Source organism: Mustela putorius, unplaced genomic scaffold (genome assembly GCF_011764305.1).
Source record: "Mustela putorius furo isolate JIRA1106 unplaced genomic scaffold, ASM1176430v1.1 tig00001419_pilon_pilon_pilon, whole genome shotgun sequence".
In the NCBI taxonomy this organism is placed as follows: domain Eukaryota; kingdom Metazoa; phylum Chordata; class Mammalia; order Carnivora; family Mustelidae; genus Mustela; species Mustela putorius.
Window position 1 is genome coordinate 666,410 of NW_025421736.1, and position 12,659 is coordinate 679,068.

A 12,659-nucleotide genomic window follows, 5' to 3' on the forward strand; every position below is an offset into this window, starting at 1 on the left:
CAACAAGGGACCATCCCTCAACGGGCAAGGGTGACAAAGAGGGTCGATTCAGGGATGAGGCTCGCACTCCCCCGGGCTCCCCGTGGGCGTCTGGCCCCACGCACTCCCACCCCGCCTCAGCAGCTGCCCTCCTTCAGGGGGCAGCCAGGCCGCGCTCCCTGCAAAGACCCCATGCGGCTTGCCCACCGGTGTGCCCAGCAGCTCCACGCCTGCAGCCCCCGGGCACATGGCAGTTTCCCCCAAACGGGGCCCATGGTGAGTGTGCCCAGGAGCTTGCTCCCTCCTCCCTGGTGCCCAGGCCCAGCGCCCGTTAGGGACCCACCACCCCTGTGCCCTCAGATGGCCCCGGCCTGCACGTGGGGTCACCCAGCTATTGGGGCCAGCTGGCTGGAGGCTGGAGGGGCAGGGAGGCTGGGGAGGGGTCTGCTTCAGGAGGCGCCTCTCGAGAGCCCTCTGGCATGGGTGCCGCCAGCCAGACCTATGGGCACTTAGGCTGGTCTGAGGGGACCGGGGTGGCCTGTGGGGGTCTGACGCGCCGCTGTCTCTGGAGATCGGGCTGTGTGTGAACATGAGGAGCCTGCCGTGGTACGTCCAAGCCGACCCTGACTCCTTCTTCCCCCGCTGCTACGGCCTCTGCTCTGAGAGCGAGAAGCAGGAATTCCTGGGTAAGTGGGTGGCGGGGGCGGAGACCACCTGGCGCCATGGGGTCCACCTCCCGCTGAGGGGCATCAGGAAGGGAGGGGGCTGGGCCACAGCTGCAGGCCCAGGGGCTCAGCTCCATTTCAAGGGGTGAGGACTGGTCCAGAAACTCCCACCGGCAGCGTCTGTGAAGCAGGAGGCGTGGGAGGCTGATGGAGGCTGATGGAGCCCCGAGCCAGCAACTTGGTTCTGACTGGCTTCCTGGGGGAGGCTGGCGTGGGGGTGGTCCTGGGACCCAGGTCTGAGCAGCTCTGGGCAACAGGCTCTGGCCTGAGGACGGAGGGAGGGTTCCTGGTTTGACCTGCCAGGAGAGACAGAAGGTGAAGGTCGGAGCAGGTGGGCCGAGTTCGTTCGGGGGCGACTGCATTTCCCGAGCACCTGGTCTGGGGGAGATGCAGCCATGCCTTGGGTCCTGACCCCACCCGGGGCTCCCAGGGGCAGACGCGGGCAGGACAAGGAAGGGTCTGTGGGGGCTGGAGGGGAGAAGTGCAGGGGAGGGGAGGGCATTGAGCAGGGGGCGCTCAGGGAGGGGCGCAGGGTCAACACCGGAGGGAGGGAGGTCTGAGGAACAGGCCGGAGCAGGCCTCGCGCCCGAGTGTCCACAGGGCACAGGGGCCAGGAGTCAGCTCGGGCCAGGGGCTGTTCTGGTGGAAGGAGCCTAAGTGAGAAGCCTCGGGCCCTGGAGGAGCTAGGGAAGGCAGTGGGTGTTCTGGATCTTTCCACGGCGGCAGCAGCTGTGGGCCGGGCCAGTGGGGCCCCCTCTGAAATGAGCAGCTTGGGTTTGGTGTTGGCGGGAGGGTACTGGAATTTCTTGTCGGCCTCCCAGAGGGCATGGGTTGGAGTGGAATTGGGTAAGACCGGCCTCAGAGCCGGGCTGGCCCCACGCCTGTGTCTGTGGGACGCAGAGCGGCCTTCTGGCCAGGTGTGTGTGGCAGGGCCCTTCTGGCCGTCCACATCGGCAGCCCTGGAGGCCAGCCTGTCCAGGAAGTCCTGGAGAGGCTCCTGGGATGGGGAGGGTCCTAGTGTGTCTGCAGGAGGCTTCGGTCCTCTGGTGCGGGGCTGAAGACCCAAGGACAGGGCAAGGACACGTGCTGTGGCCGCCATGGGGCGTGTCCCTGAGTGGAGGAGGAAGAGCAGGGGAGAGGCAGGGAGGGGCTGCGGTTGGCGGTGGACCGGACTCCCATCTGCGCAGGGGCGGAGGGAGGAGGACTATGCTGGAGGTGCGGCCGAGGGCAGAGCGAACCGCCCCTCCAGGGTGGTGGGGGCGGGAGGGAGGCTGCCGTGGGCCGCGGGGCAGCGAGGCTGAGGACGGCTGGCGCTGGCCGAGGTCCCTGTCCCCGGCGCCGGCAGAGGGGGCGAGGCCTTGGTGTCCTTTCAGACGACTTCCGGCGCACGGTGGCCTCCAGCATCCTCAAATGGGTGGTCAGCCACCAGAGCCACAGCGGAGGCAAGCCCGGCGGCAGGGGGGAGGCCTGCGACCCCGGCCCCAGCAACCGGAAAGGTGTGTGGGGGGCGTGGCTGCACCGTGCCGGGAGGACTGTGCCGGGAGGGACCATGGGGCTGCGGGTCCGGGGCGGACTCATCCCCCTGCTCCGCAGAAGAGGGTGACAGGGACGGGCTTTCCCGTGTTGGGCGGGGCCGCCTGCCATCAGGCCCATGAAACCCAAATAAGTATCGTGCTGCCCCTTTCTGAGAGTGTCCGTGGTTCCCACTGAGGTGGAGCAGGAGGCACAGGGGTGTCCTGCAGCCGCCCCGCCACGCGGCCTCCTCCCCGCACAGCCCGCACCGAGGCACATTTGTTCCGACCTGCGGGCCCACGTCGGCTGGCACTGAGGGTCCCTCTTGTGTGGGGCGTCGTGGGGCTTTGGGCAAACGTGTTGTCATCCCACGGCGTGTCTTCTCAGCCCACTCGTGTCCCCCCGTTCCTCCCGCCCCTCCATGGTGTCCTGTAGTCCCGCGATCAGGGCTCCGTCTGTGGTGACCTGGCCCCCCTGACTGCGAAGCCCACCAGCGCTTTCCCGATCCCCGCCCATCAGTGGGACAGGCTGGCGGGCGGGCTGGGGCGGGCCAGGCTCTGGGGGGGCTGCGCCGGCCTTGCTGAGAACAGAGTGGCCCCAGCGTCCAGCATGCTTACCTTCCCTTCTTGCCAGAGGGGGGCCCTGCTCCCACATTCACGGTGAGAACCAGGTCCAGGTCCTGGAGGGAAGACTGACAATGTACGCCCCCGCCCCCGCTGAGCTCCCGGGGTTTGTGCACACCGAGCCTTTAGCTGGTCCTCAGCGGCCGCTCAGGCTTCCTCGCCTGGTGCTGGCGTCCGGGGAGCTTTTGGCTTCGGGGTTCTGTTGTCCAGAGCGGCGATGGTCTGGATCTGCTGCCTTCCTGCGACCGGGCGACGCTTGGCCACGTGACCTCGGCTCTCCGGTGGAGCCAGGAAGAGTCGCTGACTCTTCGGTTTTCCTTTGTACTTGTGAGGACGGATCGCCCCACCCAGCCGCCTCTGTGCCCGACCAGAAAGCAGAAGCGCAGATTTTCACGTTTAAGAGCCTGTTTTCATGTTCCGGGCATTTCTCCTGAACACAGTGTAAAGACACACTCTGTGACCTCTGTGGCAACCATGCGACCTGCAGCACTTTGTCCGGGTCCCTAACTGCGGGGCCCAGGGCCCGCCATGTCTCGGCGCCCTCCCCCCGCCCCCAGCCCCACGCCGGTGTGTGGAGGTGGTTCTGTGCACCTGCCAAGCCCCTCACTGCTCCGGGCTCCCAGCCAGGAACCAACCGGACAGTTGCCGGTTGTCAACTCGTTCTTTGGGGATCAGGGGGACGGCTGCCTTGGGTGGGAGCTGGGCTCCCGGAGGCTCGCTGTCACCCGGACGGGAGGATTCCTGAGACCCGAGGGTCCAGCTCAGCTCCGGGGTCCCGGGAGCATGAGACGCCGTGTAAGAGTTTGGGTGCAGCCACCAGGAGCGCCCCAGCGTGCGGGAGTCAGGCAGGACGGCCCCCAAGTTCTTACTGAATACGCAGTATGCGCTCAGAAAAGTAGAGGTTTTGTCGCAAGTTCGGAGGTCGTGCTGCATGGCCAGCCGTGGCCCGAGTCCGGTTGGAGGGCGCATGCGGCGGGGGAGGCGCGCCTGGCTCCGGCGGGGTGCCCGGAGGATGCGGGAGTTCCCACTCTAGACCCCATGCTTGGGTTTCAGCTTCCCAGAGTGCGGACTCCCGGCTCACAGGCCTCTCGGGACAGCTCGTGGACACTGCGTGCAAGGTGTGCCAGGCCTACCTGGGGCAGCTGGAGCACCGGGACATCGATGTCCCCGAGGACGCCGGCAAGGGCCTCACGGAGGACGAGTGGAAGGACCTGACGGAGCAGTACTACTCCCTCATTCAGTAAGACGCGCCTGTGCGGAGCCCTCCGGCCGCGCCCGCTGCCTGGTGCTCGGTGGCACGAGTCGGTGTGCGCCGGGCCGGCGAACCGGGGACCTGGGGGGGCATCAGGAGCTGTGCAGGGAAGTCCCACCTCTGGGACATCTGAAGCACCCGTCTGGGTGTTGGGGTACCAGACCCACTGCCGCCTGTCCCAGCAGGTCCCTGTTGGCTCATCAAAGGAAGACCCCCTTGGGGGAACCTTTGGGTAGCAGCGCCTTGAGCACTTTCCGCCCTGTTCATGCCTTTTACCTCCTTTGAGCCCCGCGGGTGAGCCCTGGGCAATCAGGACCCACAGAAGGCCCGGCCCGGCCCTTCGGGCTCTCCAGGACCGTCAGTGCCTCTTGCTGCCTGGGAACCCGAAGGCTGAGCCCGGCCTTCCCCCTTCTCCCGAGGGCCGGGCCTTCGCAGGCTGCAGACCCAGCACTCCTGAACCCCTTTTTCCGAAGTCTGACTTCATTGTGCCTAGATGTGGTTTTCTTTTTTATGTCCTCTACCCTAGAATTTTGGGGACTGCTAATCTGGGGGGTTGGAATCATTCATCAATTCTGAAACGTTCTCAGCCATTTCCTTCAAATATCGCTTCTGCCTCCCGTCTGGGACGCCGGCTCTGTGCACAGCCAGCCGCGTGACCGCGTCTCGCCCGTCGCTTTGCTGTGTCCTGGTTGCCTCGTCTATCAATGCGTCTTAAGACTGACCGGCCTTGTCTCCTGCTGTCTCCGGGCTGGGTGCGAAGCCGCCCAGTTCTGACTCCGGCCCTGGGACGCCGTCTTGTGGTGTTTGTCCCAGCCCTGTGCTGGGTCGGGATTTTCGGCCTCTTCTCAGTCTCTGTAATTTTCGTGTGCTGCCCCTTGCCTAAGAAGGAAGCACGGACAGAAGTCGTGCTGCTCCCCGAGACAGGGCGCTCACCGTTTCCTCCGTTGTAGGCGTATCGTCGAGTCGATGTCCCCGGCCAGCAAGCAGGGAGCAGGGCCAGTGGCAGCTTGGGCAGCTTCACCGTGTTCTGGTGCCGAGTGTCTGGGGGGGACTGGAGGATTTCGCGGCCGACCCCGTCCCCTGGAGAAGCTTCTTCCCAAGTGCCACAGGCATGGGAGGGCTCACCGTCTTTGCAGCCCAGACAAAGCATCCTCATGCCCTGGGGGGAGCAGGCCGTGTGGTTTGTGTTTTGAGCATCAGGAGACTTGGGTCTTTCATGCGGGCTGATGGGGTCCTGTGGATTCTCGGTCCTCCAGAAAGCCCTTCCACTTGGGCCGGGCTGCCGCTGCACCCTGACTTGGCAAACACTCTTGGAGGATAAAATGGCTAAAAGACTCGGCTCACCCAAGAGAGGCCGTGATGTAGCTGACCTGGTCCGCTTCGTTTGGAAAAACGTGGTTTGACTGTTTTTTCCCACTTGTCCGGGCAGGCGTACCGGCCAGCCACTGCCCCTGCTTACAACCTAAATACGGACGCGTCCTCACCGTTACTAGCCCCGGCACTTGATCCTGCACCTGCGCTTGGCTTCTGTTTCCAGCTTCCCTCGGCGGCTCCGGGACGTGGCCGGGGCTCGCGGCTGCTGGTCTTCAGCCAGACCCTCCCTTGTTCCCAGACCGCGTCCCACACGACAGGGTCTCCTCTCGTTTGTCAGCTCTGGTCGTCTGCTTCACCTCTCTCTCTCTCTTCCATTTTCTAAAAGATTTCATTTATGTATTTCTTTGGAGAACGTGCAAGTAGGGGGAGGGGCAGAGGGCGAGAGAGGAAGCGTGGCAAGCAGACTTGACGCTGAGCCCAGAGCCCAACGCGGGGCTCCGTTCCACGACTCGGAGATCACAGCCTGAGCCAAAATTGAGATCAGACGCTTGCCAACGGAGCCATCCAGACACCCCTGTTTTCGTTTTTATTGTCGTAAAATAAACGCAACAAAAGTTGCCGTCTGAACCATTTTAAAATAATTCACTTAAGTATCTCAGTCATGTGCGACTGGCACCACCGTCCATTTTCATGGCTCTTCTCATCCTGCAAAGCTGGAAGTCTGTCCCCACTAAACACCGACTCCCCATATTCTCTCCAGCTCTTGGCCGCCAGCGTCCACTCTCTGCCTCCGTGAGTTGGACTCCCCCAGGTGCCTCGTAGAAGTGGAATCATAATTTGCCTTTTCGTGACTGGCTTATTTCACTTATAATGTCCTCAAGGTTTTGTTTTTTTTTTTAAAGATTTTACTCATTTATCTGACAGACAGAGATCACAAGAAGGCAGAGAGGCAGGCAGAGAGAGGAGGAAGCAGGCTCCCCGCTGAGCAGAGAGCCCAATGCAGGGCTCTATCCCAGGACCTTGGGATCATGACCTGAGCCAAAGGCAGCGGCTTAACCCACTGAGCCACCCAGGCGCCCCAATGTCCTCAAGTTTTGTCCATGTTGTAGCAGGTATCCGAGTTCCCTTCCTTTTAAAGGATAAATACTACTTTGTTGTACGTATATAGTACATTTTGCTTATTGTTCTTTTGCTGACGGGCATCTGGGTTGCTCGCACATTTTAGCTCTTGTGACTAACGCTGCCTTGAGCGCGGCGGTACTGATACCTCTTTGAGATCCTGCTTTCAGTTCTTCTGGGTCTGTACCCAGAAATGGGATTTCTGGGTAATATGGCAATGCTCTTCTCAGTATTTCAAGGAACTACCATACTGTTTTCCACAACAGCTGCAGCACTTTACGTGCCCCCCAGCTGGGTGCCAGGGTTCCCATTTCTCTGCATCTTCACCAACATTGGTTATTTCCTGTGCTTTTCGAAAATAACATTTTAATCAACGTGAGGCTGTATCTCACTACAGGTTTTCATTCTCCTGGTGCTCAGCGGTGTTGATTGCCTTTTCATGTGCTTATCGGCAATCTGGTTTCTCCTTCGGAGAAGTGTCTGTTCAAGTCTTTGGCCCATTTTTGTTTTCTTGTCTTTTTTTTTTTTTAAGATTTTATTTATTTATCTGACAGACAGAGATCACAAGCAGGCAGAGAGGCAGGCAAAGAGAGGAGGAAGCAGGCTCCCTGCTGAGCAGAGAGCCTGATGCAGGGCTCGATCCCAGGACCCTGAGACCATGACCTGAGCCAAAGGCAGAGGCTTAACCCACTGAGCCACCCAGGCGCCCCTTTGGCCCATTTTTTAATCGAGTCACCTTGTTGCTGGGTATTAGGGGCTCCCTGTGTGTTCTGGATGTCAGCCGCCTGTCAGATCCACAGCTTCCAGTCCCTCTCACTGTGGGCATCTCCTTTTTACTCTGCTGGTTGCATCATTGGACACACACATTAAACCTTCTCACGAAGTCAGTCTGTGTGGTTTTTCCTCTTGTTGTCTGTGTTTTGGTGTCATATCCAAGATAACATCGAGAAATTCAGCATCTTGAAGATTTTGCCTATGTTTTTTTTCAAGATTTTCGTAGTCTTTGGCCTTTCTATTTGGGTCTTTGATCCATTTTGAGTTACTGTTTGCACCTGGCTTTAGGTAAGGGTCCAAATTCATTCTTTTGGTTGTGGATATCTAGTTTTCCCAGTACCATACCCAGTATCAAGGAACTGTCCCTTCCGTGTTGAATAGTACTGGCAACCTTGTCAAAAGTCATTTGACTGTATGTAGGAGGCTTTGTTTCTGGGATCTCTATTCCGTTTCATTGGTCTTGCTTCTGCCTTCATGCTGGTAACACTCTGATTTGATTGTTGTAGCTTTGTAGTAAGTCTTGTAATCAAGAACTGTGTGTCCTCCCACTTTGATCTTTTTCAAGATTGTTTCGGCTCTTTGGGGCTCCCTGAGAGTCTGTTTGGATTTGAGTGTGGGTGTTTCTATGTCTGTGAAAAACATCATTGGGATTTTGAATAGAGATTGTATTGAATTTGTAGGTAATTTTGCATACTATTACCATCTTAAGCAATATTAAATCTTTTAATCCATAAACATGGATGTGTTCCCATTTATTTGTGTCTTCTGTAATTTCTTTCAGCAATTTCTGTAGTTTTTGTTGTACCTTTCCCCTCCTTGGTTAATTCCTAAGTATTTTACTATTTCTGGTGTGATCGTGAGTGGAATTGCTTTCATAATTTCCTTCTCAGGTTGCTTCTTGCTAGTGTACAGAAATGCAGTTTATTTTTGTTTGTTGACTTTGTATCTTGCTACTTCATACTCTGCTTACTAGAGGTAACGTGTTTTTTTGGTGGAATCTTTAGGGTTTTCTGCAGATACATTCATATAATCTGCAAACAGATTTCACTTCTCCTTTCCAGTCTGCCATCTATTTCTTTTCCTTCTCTGATTGCTCCTGCGAGCACTTCTCTTACACTGTTGGATGTTGAGAATACCGCTCTTGCCTTGTTCTTTGTTCTTCTTTTCTTAAGTCGCCTCCACATCCTATGTGTAGCCCAGCACAGGACTGGAGATCAAGGCCTGCACTGAGATCAAGAATCTGATGCTTTAGTGACTGAGCCAGCTTGGTGCGCCTTGTCTGATTCTTAATCTTAAAGGAAAACTTCTGGTCTTTTGCCATTGAGTATGGTAATTGCTGTATGTTTTCATATATGGCCTTTATTATGTTGGGGTAGTTTCCTTTCATTCCTAGTTTCTTAGGTGTTTTTATCAAGAAAGGGTGTCAAATTTTGTCAAGTGCCTTTTCTGCATCAATTGAGATGGTCATGTGGGTTTTTTTCCCTTCATCTGGAATGTGAGACATCACGGTAATTGGTTTTCAGATGTCGAACCATCCTTGAATTCCTGGAATAAATCCCACTGGTTAGGGAGCGCCGTCCCTTGACGTGCTGCTGAGTCTGGTTTGCTAGCATTTGTGAGGATGTTTGCATCAATGTTCACAAGGAACGTTGGTGTGTAGTTTTCTTTTCTTGCAGTGTCTTTGTCTGGGTTTGGTATCAGGGTGATACGGGCCTCATAGAATGAGTTAGGAAGCATTTCCTCCTCTTCCCTTAGTTTGAGGAGGACAGGTATGGTTCTTCTCAAATTGTTTGATAGAATTCCCCATGAAGCTGTCAGGTCTTGGGCTTTTCTTTTTGGGAGATTTTTGATTCCTGATTCAATCCCTTTTCTGTTTCTTCACAATTTAGTCTTGGTAGGTTTAGTGTTTCTTGGAAATTTGTCCATTTCATCTAGGCTATCCAATTCATTGGTGTACATCTGTTCATAGTACTGTCTTATAATCTTTTTTTATTTTGTAGAATCAGTAATAATGCCCCCAATGTCATTTTTTATTTTGGTAACTTGAATATTCTCTCTCTTCTTAGTCCATTGAGCTAAAGATTTGTCAATTTTGTTGATCTTTTCAAAGAACCGACTTTTAGTTTAATTAATTTTCTCTATTTTGATTAATTCTGCTTTAATCTTTATTGATTACTTCATTCTACTAACTTTGGGTCTAGTTTATTCTTTTCTTTTTTTAGGTTTTATTTATTTATTTGACAGAGAGAAACAGCAAGAGAGGGAACACAAGCAGGGGGAGTGGGAGAGGGAGTAGCAGTCTTCCTGACAGGCAGGGAGCCTCATGTGGGACTTGATCCCAGGACCCTGGGATCATGACCTGAGCCAAAGGCAGAGGCTTAACCCACTGAGCCCCCCAGGTGCCCCTGTTAAATGTATTCTTACATGTTTTGTTCTTTTTGATAATATTGTGAATTAAATTATTTTCTTAATTTTGTTTAAGGATTTTTTTGTTGGCAGAATATAAAGATATAATTGATTTTTAAAAGATTTTCTTTATTTTGGAGCGAGAGCGAGTGAGCAGCTAGGAGGGGCAGAGGGAGTGAGAAAGCCAAGCAGACACCACACTGAACACAGGGCCAGATCGGGACTTGATATCACAGCTCTGAAACCAAGAGTCGGATGTTCACCCAACTGTGCCACCCAGGCAACCCTAAACTGATATTTTTATATTGATCTTGTACCTGTGACTTTGCTGAACCCATTTAATAGTTCCACTACTTTGTACTGTGTGTGTGTGTGTGTGTGTGTTCCTTAGGATGTTCTACACATGGGACATGTCATCTAAGAATACAGACAGTTTTCTTTCTTCATGTCCGATGTAAGCTCCAGGAACTCAAAGTCGGTTTAACATTCAAAAGTTAATCAGCGGGACCTCAGCCGTCCTTACAAAGTTACTTACAAAGTTCTGGTGCCTGCTCTAACATGGATGATGAAGCTTGAGGACAGTATGTATACGCAAAAAATGCACAGCTGTTTGGTTCCGCATACATGAGGTGTTTGGAGATCGCAGAGATGAATGTAGATGGTGGTACCAGGGTCTAGGGGTGGGGGAGTGAGTGTTTAATGGGGACAGAGTTTCAGTTTGGGATGATGAAAAAGTCCTGGGCACAGAGGGGGTGATAGTTGCACAACATAAGTGTTCCTGATAGTACTGACCCACACTTGAAACGGGTAAGATGGTAAATTTTATGTTATATGTGTTTTGCCACAATAAAAAAAATTGAAAAGTTGTCAGTTGGTAGATTCTGTCACATTTAAGGGGTAAAGAAAAAAACTACAAGATCATCTCAATAGATGTAAAACATTGATGAAATTCAATACTGTGTATGTTAACTTTTTTTTTTTAAGTGAGTTAGAAAAAGAAACTTCCTAAACTGGAAAATTTTCTATACAAAAATTCTAACGATGGGGCGCCTGGGTGGCTCAGTGGGTTAAAGCCTCTGCCTTCAGCTCGGGTCATGATCCCAGGGTCCTGGGATTGAGCCCCGCATCGGGCTCTCTGCTCAGCGGGGAGCCTGCTTCCTCCTCTCTCTCTCTCTCTGCCTGCCTCTCTGTCTACTTGTGATCTCTGTCAAATAAATAAATAAAATCTTTTAAAAAATTCTAAAGCTAACATGTTTCTTAATAGTATGTACTGAAAGTGTTGTCCTTGAAATCAGAATGAGACAAGAATGCCCACTCTCACAATGGCTCCTCAGTGCGGACTGAAGGGCCTGTTTAGTTTAATAGCACAGAGAAAAGGAAATAGAGGGCATAAAACCAGAAAGAAGCAAAACTATCTACTGATGACCTGATCGTGCATGTAGAAAATTTTACAAATCTTACAGGAAGTTACATGAGTTTAGTGAAGTCAGTAGACAGCAGGTCACTATTCAAAACTGCGCTGTGTTCCTGTATACTAACAATCATCACAGAATGGAGTTCTCGTGCAATCTATAATTAATGACCTAAGAAGCACGTGTGTGTAATAAAACCATGTTCATAAATTAGAAAGCTCAGTGATACAGAGGTTTTTTCCTTCCAGACTAACGTATAGATTCAGTGAAACCCCAGTGGGAATCTCGGCAGGGATTTTCCTCCAGGGCTTGAGTGGGAGGAATTGACAGATTCTGAAATTTATTTGGAAATACCAATGATTTAAGAAAAGCTAGAAAACCTTGATCAAGAAAAACAAAATCAGAGGGGAAGTACCCTATTTCAAGACTTACTATAAATGCACCTAATCCAGAGAAGGCAGCCCTGGGCCGCTGGGCACTAGCAGACAGCACCCCAGGACAGCGTCTAGAGACGGAGCCTCCCACTGTGGTCACTTACGACCACCCGCTAGGAAGGGTTACTCCTTGTCCTAAACGACGCTTGAACAGTCAGCATCCTTGTGAACCAGAAAGGTGTGTCTTGAATCCTGTCTCCTAAATACACAAAGATTAACTCAAGATGTATCATGTGATATGGGAAAGCCACAGAAAAGGAGAACACTGGCGTGTGTCTTCTGACCACAAGGAGGGCAAAGATTTCTTAACTAGCTCACGAAGAGCGCTGAGCCTAACAGAGCCGGCTGATGCAGCTTTACTGCGCATGGCCCAGGGTGGGGGGACGCGCTTGCCCCGCGCTTGCCCCGCGCGGCCTCGCGACCTCTCAGGGCTCTCTGGATCTTGCTTTGCAGCGGTGACGCCTTCATCTCCAGCTCGAGAAACCACTTCTCGCAGTGCCAGGCTCTGCTGAACAAAATCACGTCCGTGAACCCGCAGACGGAGATCGACGGGCTTCGCAACATCTGGATCATAAAGCCGGCGGCCAAGTCCCGGGGCCGAGGTGAGTCAGGCCGGGCGCGACGTGCGAAGCGGCCACCGGCGGCCCCAGAGCGCGGCGGGCGTACCCAGGCGCAGGTGCGTGGCCCAGGGCTCCGTGCAGGGCCGAGGCGGCCAACGAGCGGGGATGTTGTTCCCAAGTTAAACTGGGCCGCTCTGTTCTTTTCACATTGCCTCGCCCGGCCTTGGCAGCCCGCTGGCCCTCGCTGCTGAGACGGACGGAGGACTCGGACTCGGGCAACAGTGGGATTCCCGCTCCTCACTCACCCGTGGGCACCGGCATTCCCGGAGGCCCTCCCCGAGGAACGCACCTGCTGTCGTGGTCTTTGTCCGACGGGCTCAGGGGCCGCTCCTTGTCCCGTGTGTCCTCTTTACTCCCAGCGGCGAATACGGTGTGTTCTTTCTAAAACAGGGCTTTCAAGTTAGAGAATCTTATTTTGGGTTTCCATAGAACCAACCTAAGGCTGCATTTTTCCAGTTTCCTGTGAGGGTGTTTTCCCCGTCGGCTCGG

The 12,659-nt window shown here is 54.2% G+C and overlaps 1 protein-coding gene across 9 annotated transcripts in view; it reads left to right on the forward strand.

The window, feature by feature from the left end:
* Positions 1-12,659, forward strand: part of TTLL8 (tubulin tyrosine ligase like 8) — a 47,204-nt gene that overhangs the window by 14,794 nt on the left and 19,751 nt on the right. For 7 of the 9 annotated variants that reach the window (XR_006608860.1, XR_006608858.1, XR_006608859.1 and 4 more), the window contains 4 exons: positions 551-665; positions 2,078-2,200; positions 3,893-4,079; positions 12,004-12,152. Coding sequence is in view for 3 of the 9 variants with exons in the window: in XM_045087598.1 (XP_044943533.1) it covers positions 551-665; positions 2,078-2,200; positions 3,893-4,079; positions 12,004-12,152 (574 nt within the window). In the remaining 6 variants the exon portion in view is untranslated. The remainder of the gene's footprint in view (positions 1-550; positions 666-2,077; positions 2,201-3,892; positions 4,080-12,003; positions 12,153-12,659) is intronic. The other 2 variants (XR_006608861.1, XR_006608862.1) reach the window with 2 other exon arrangements.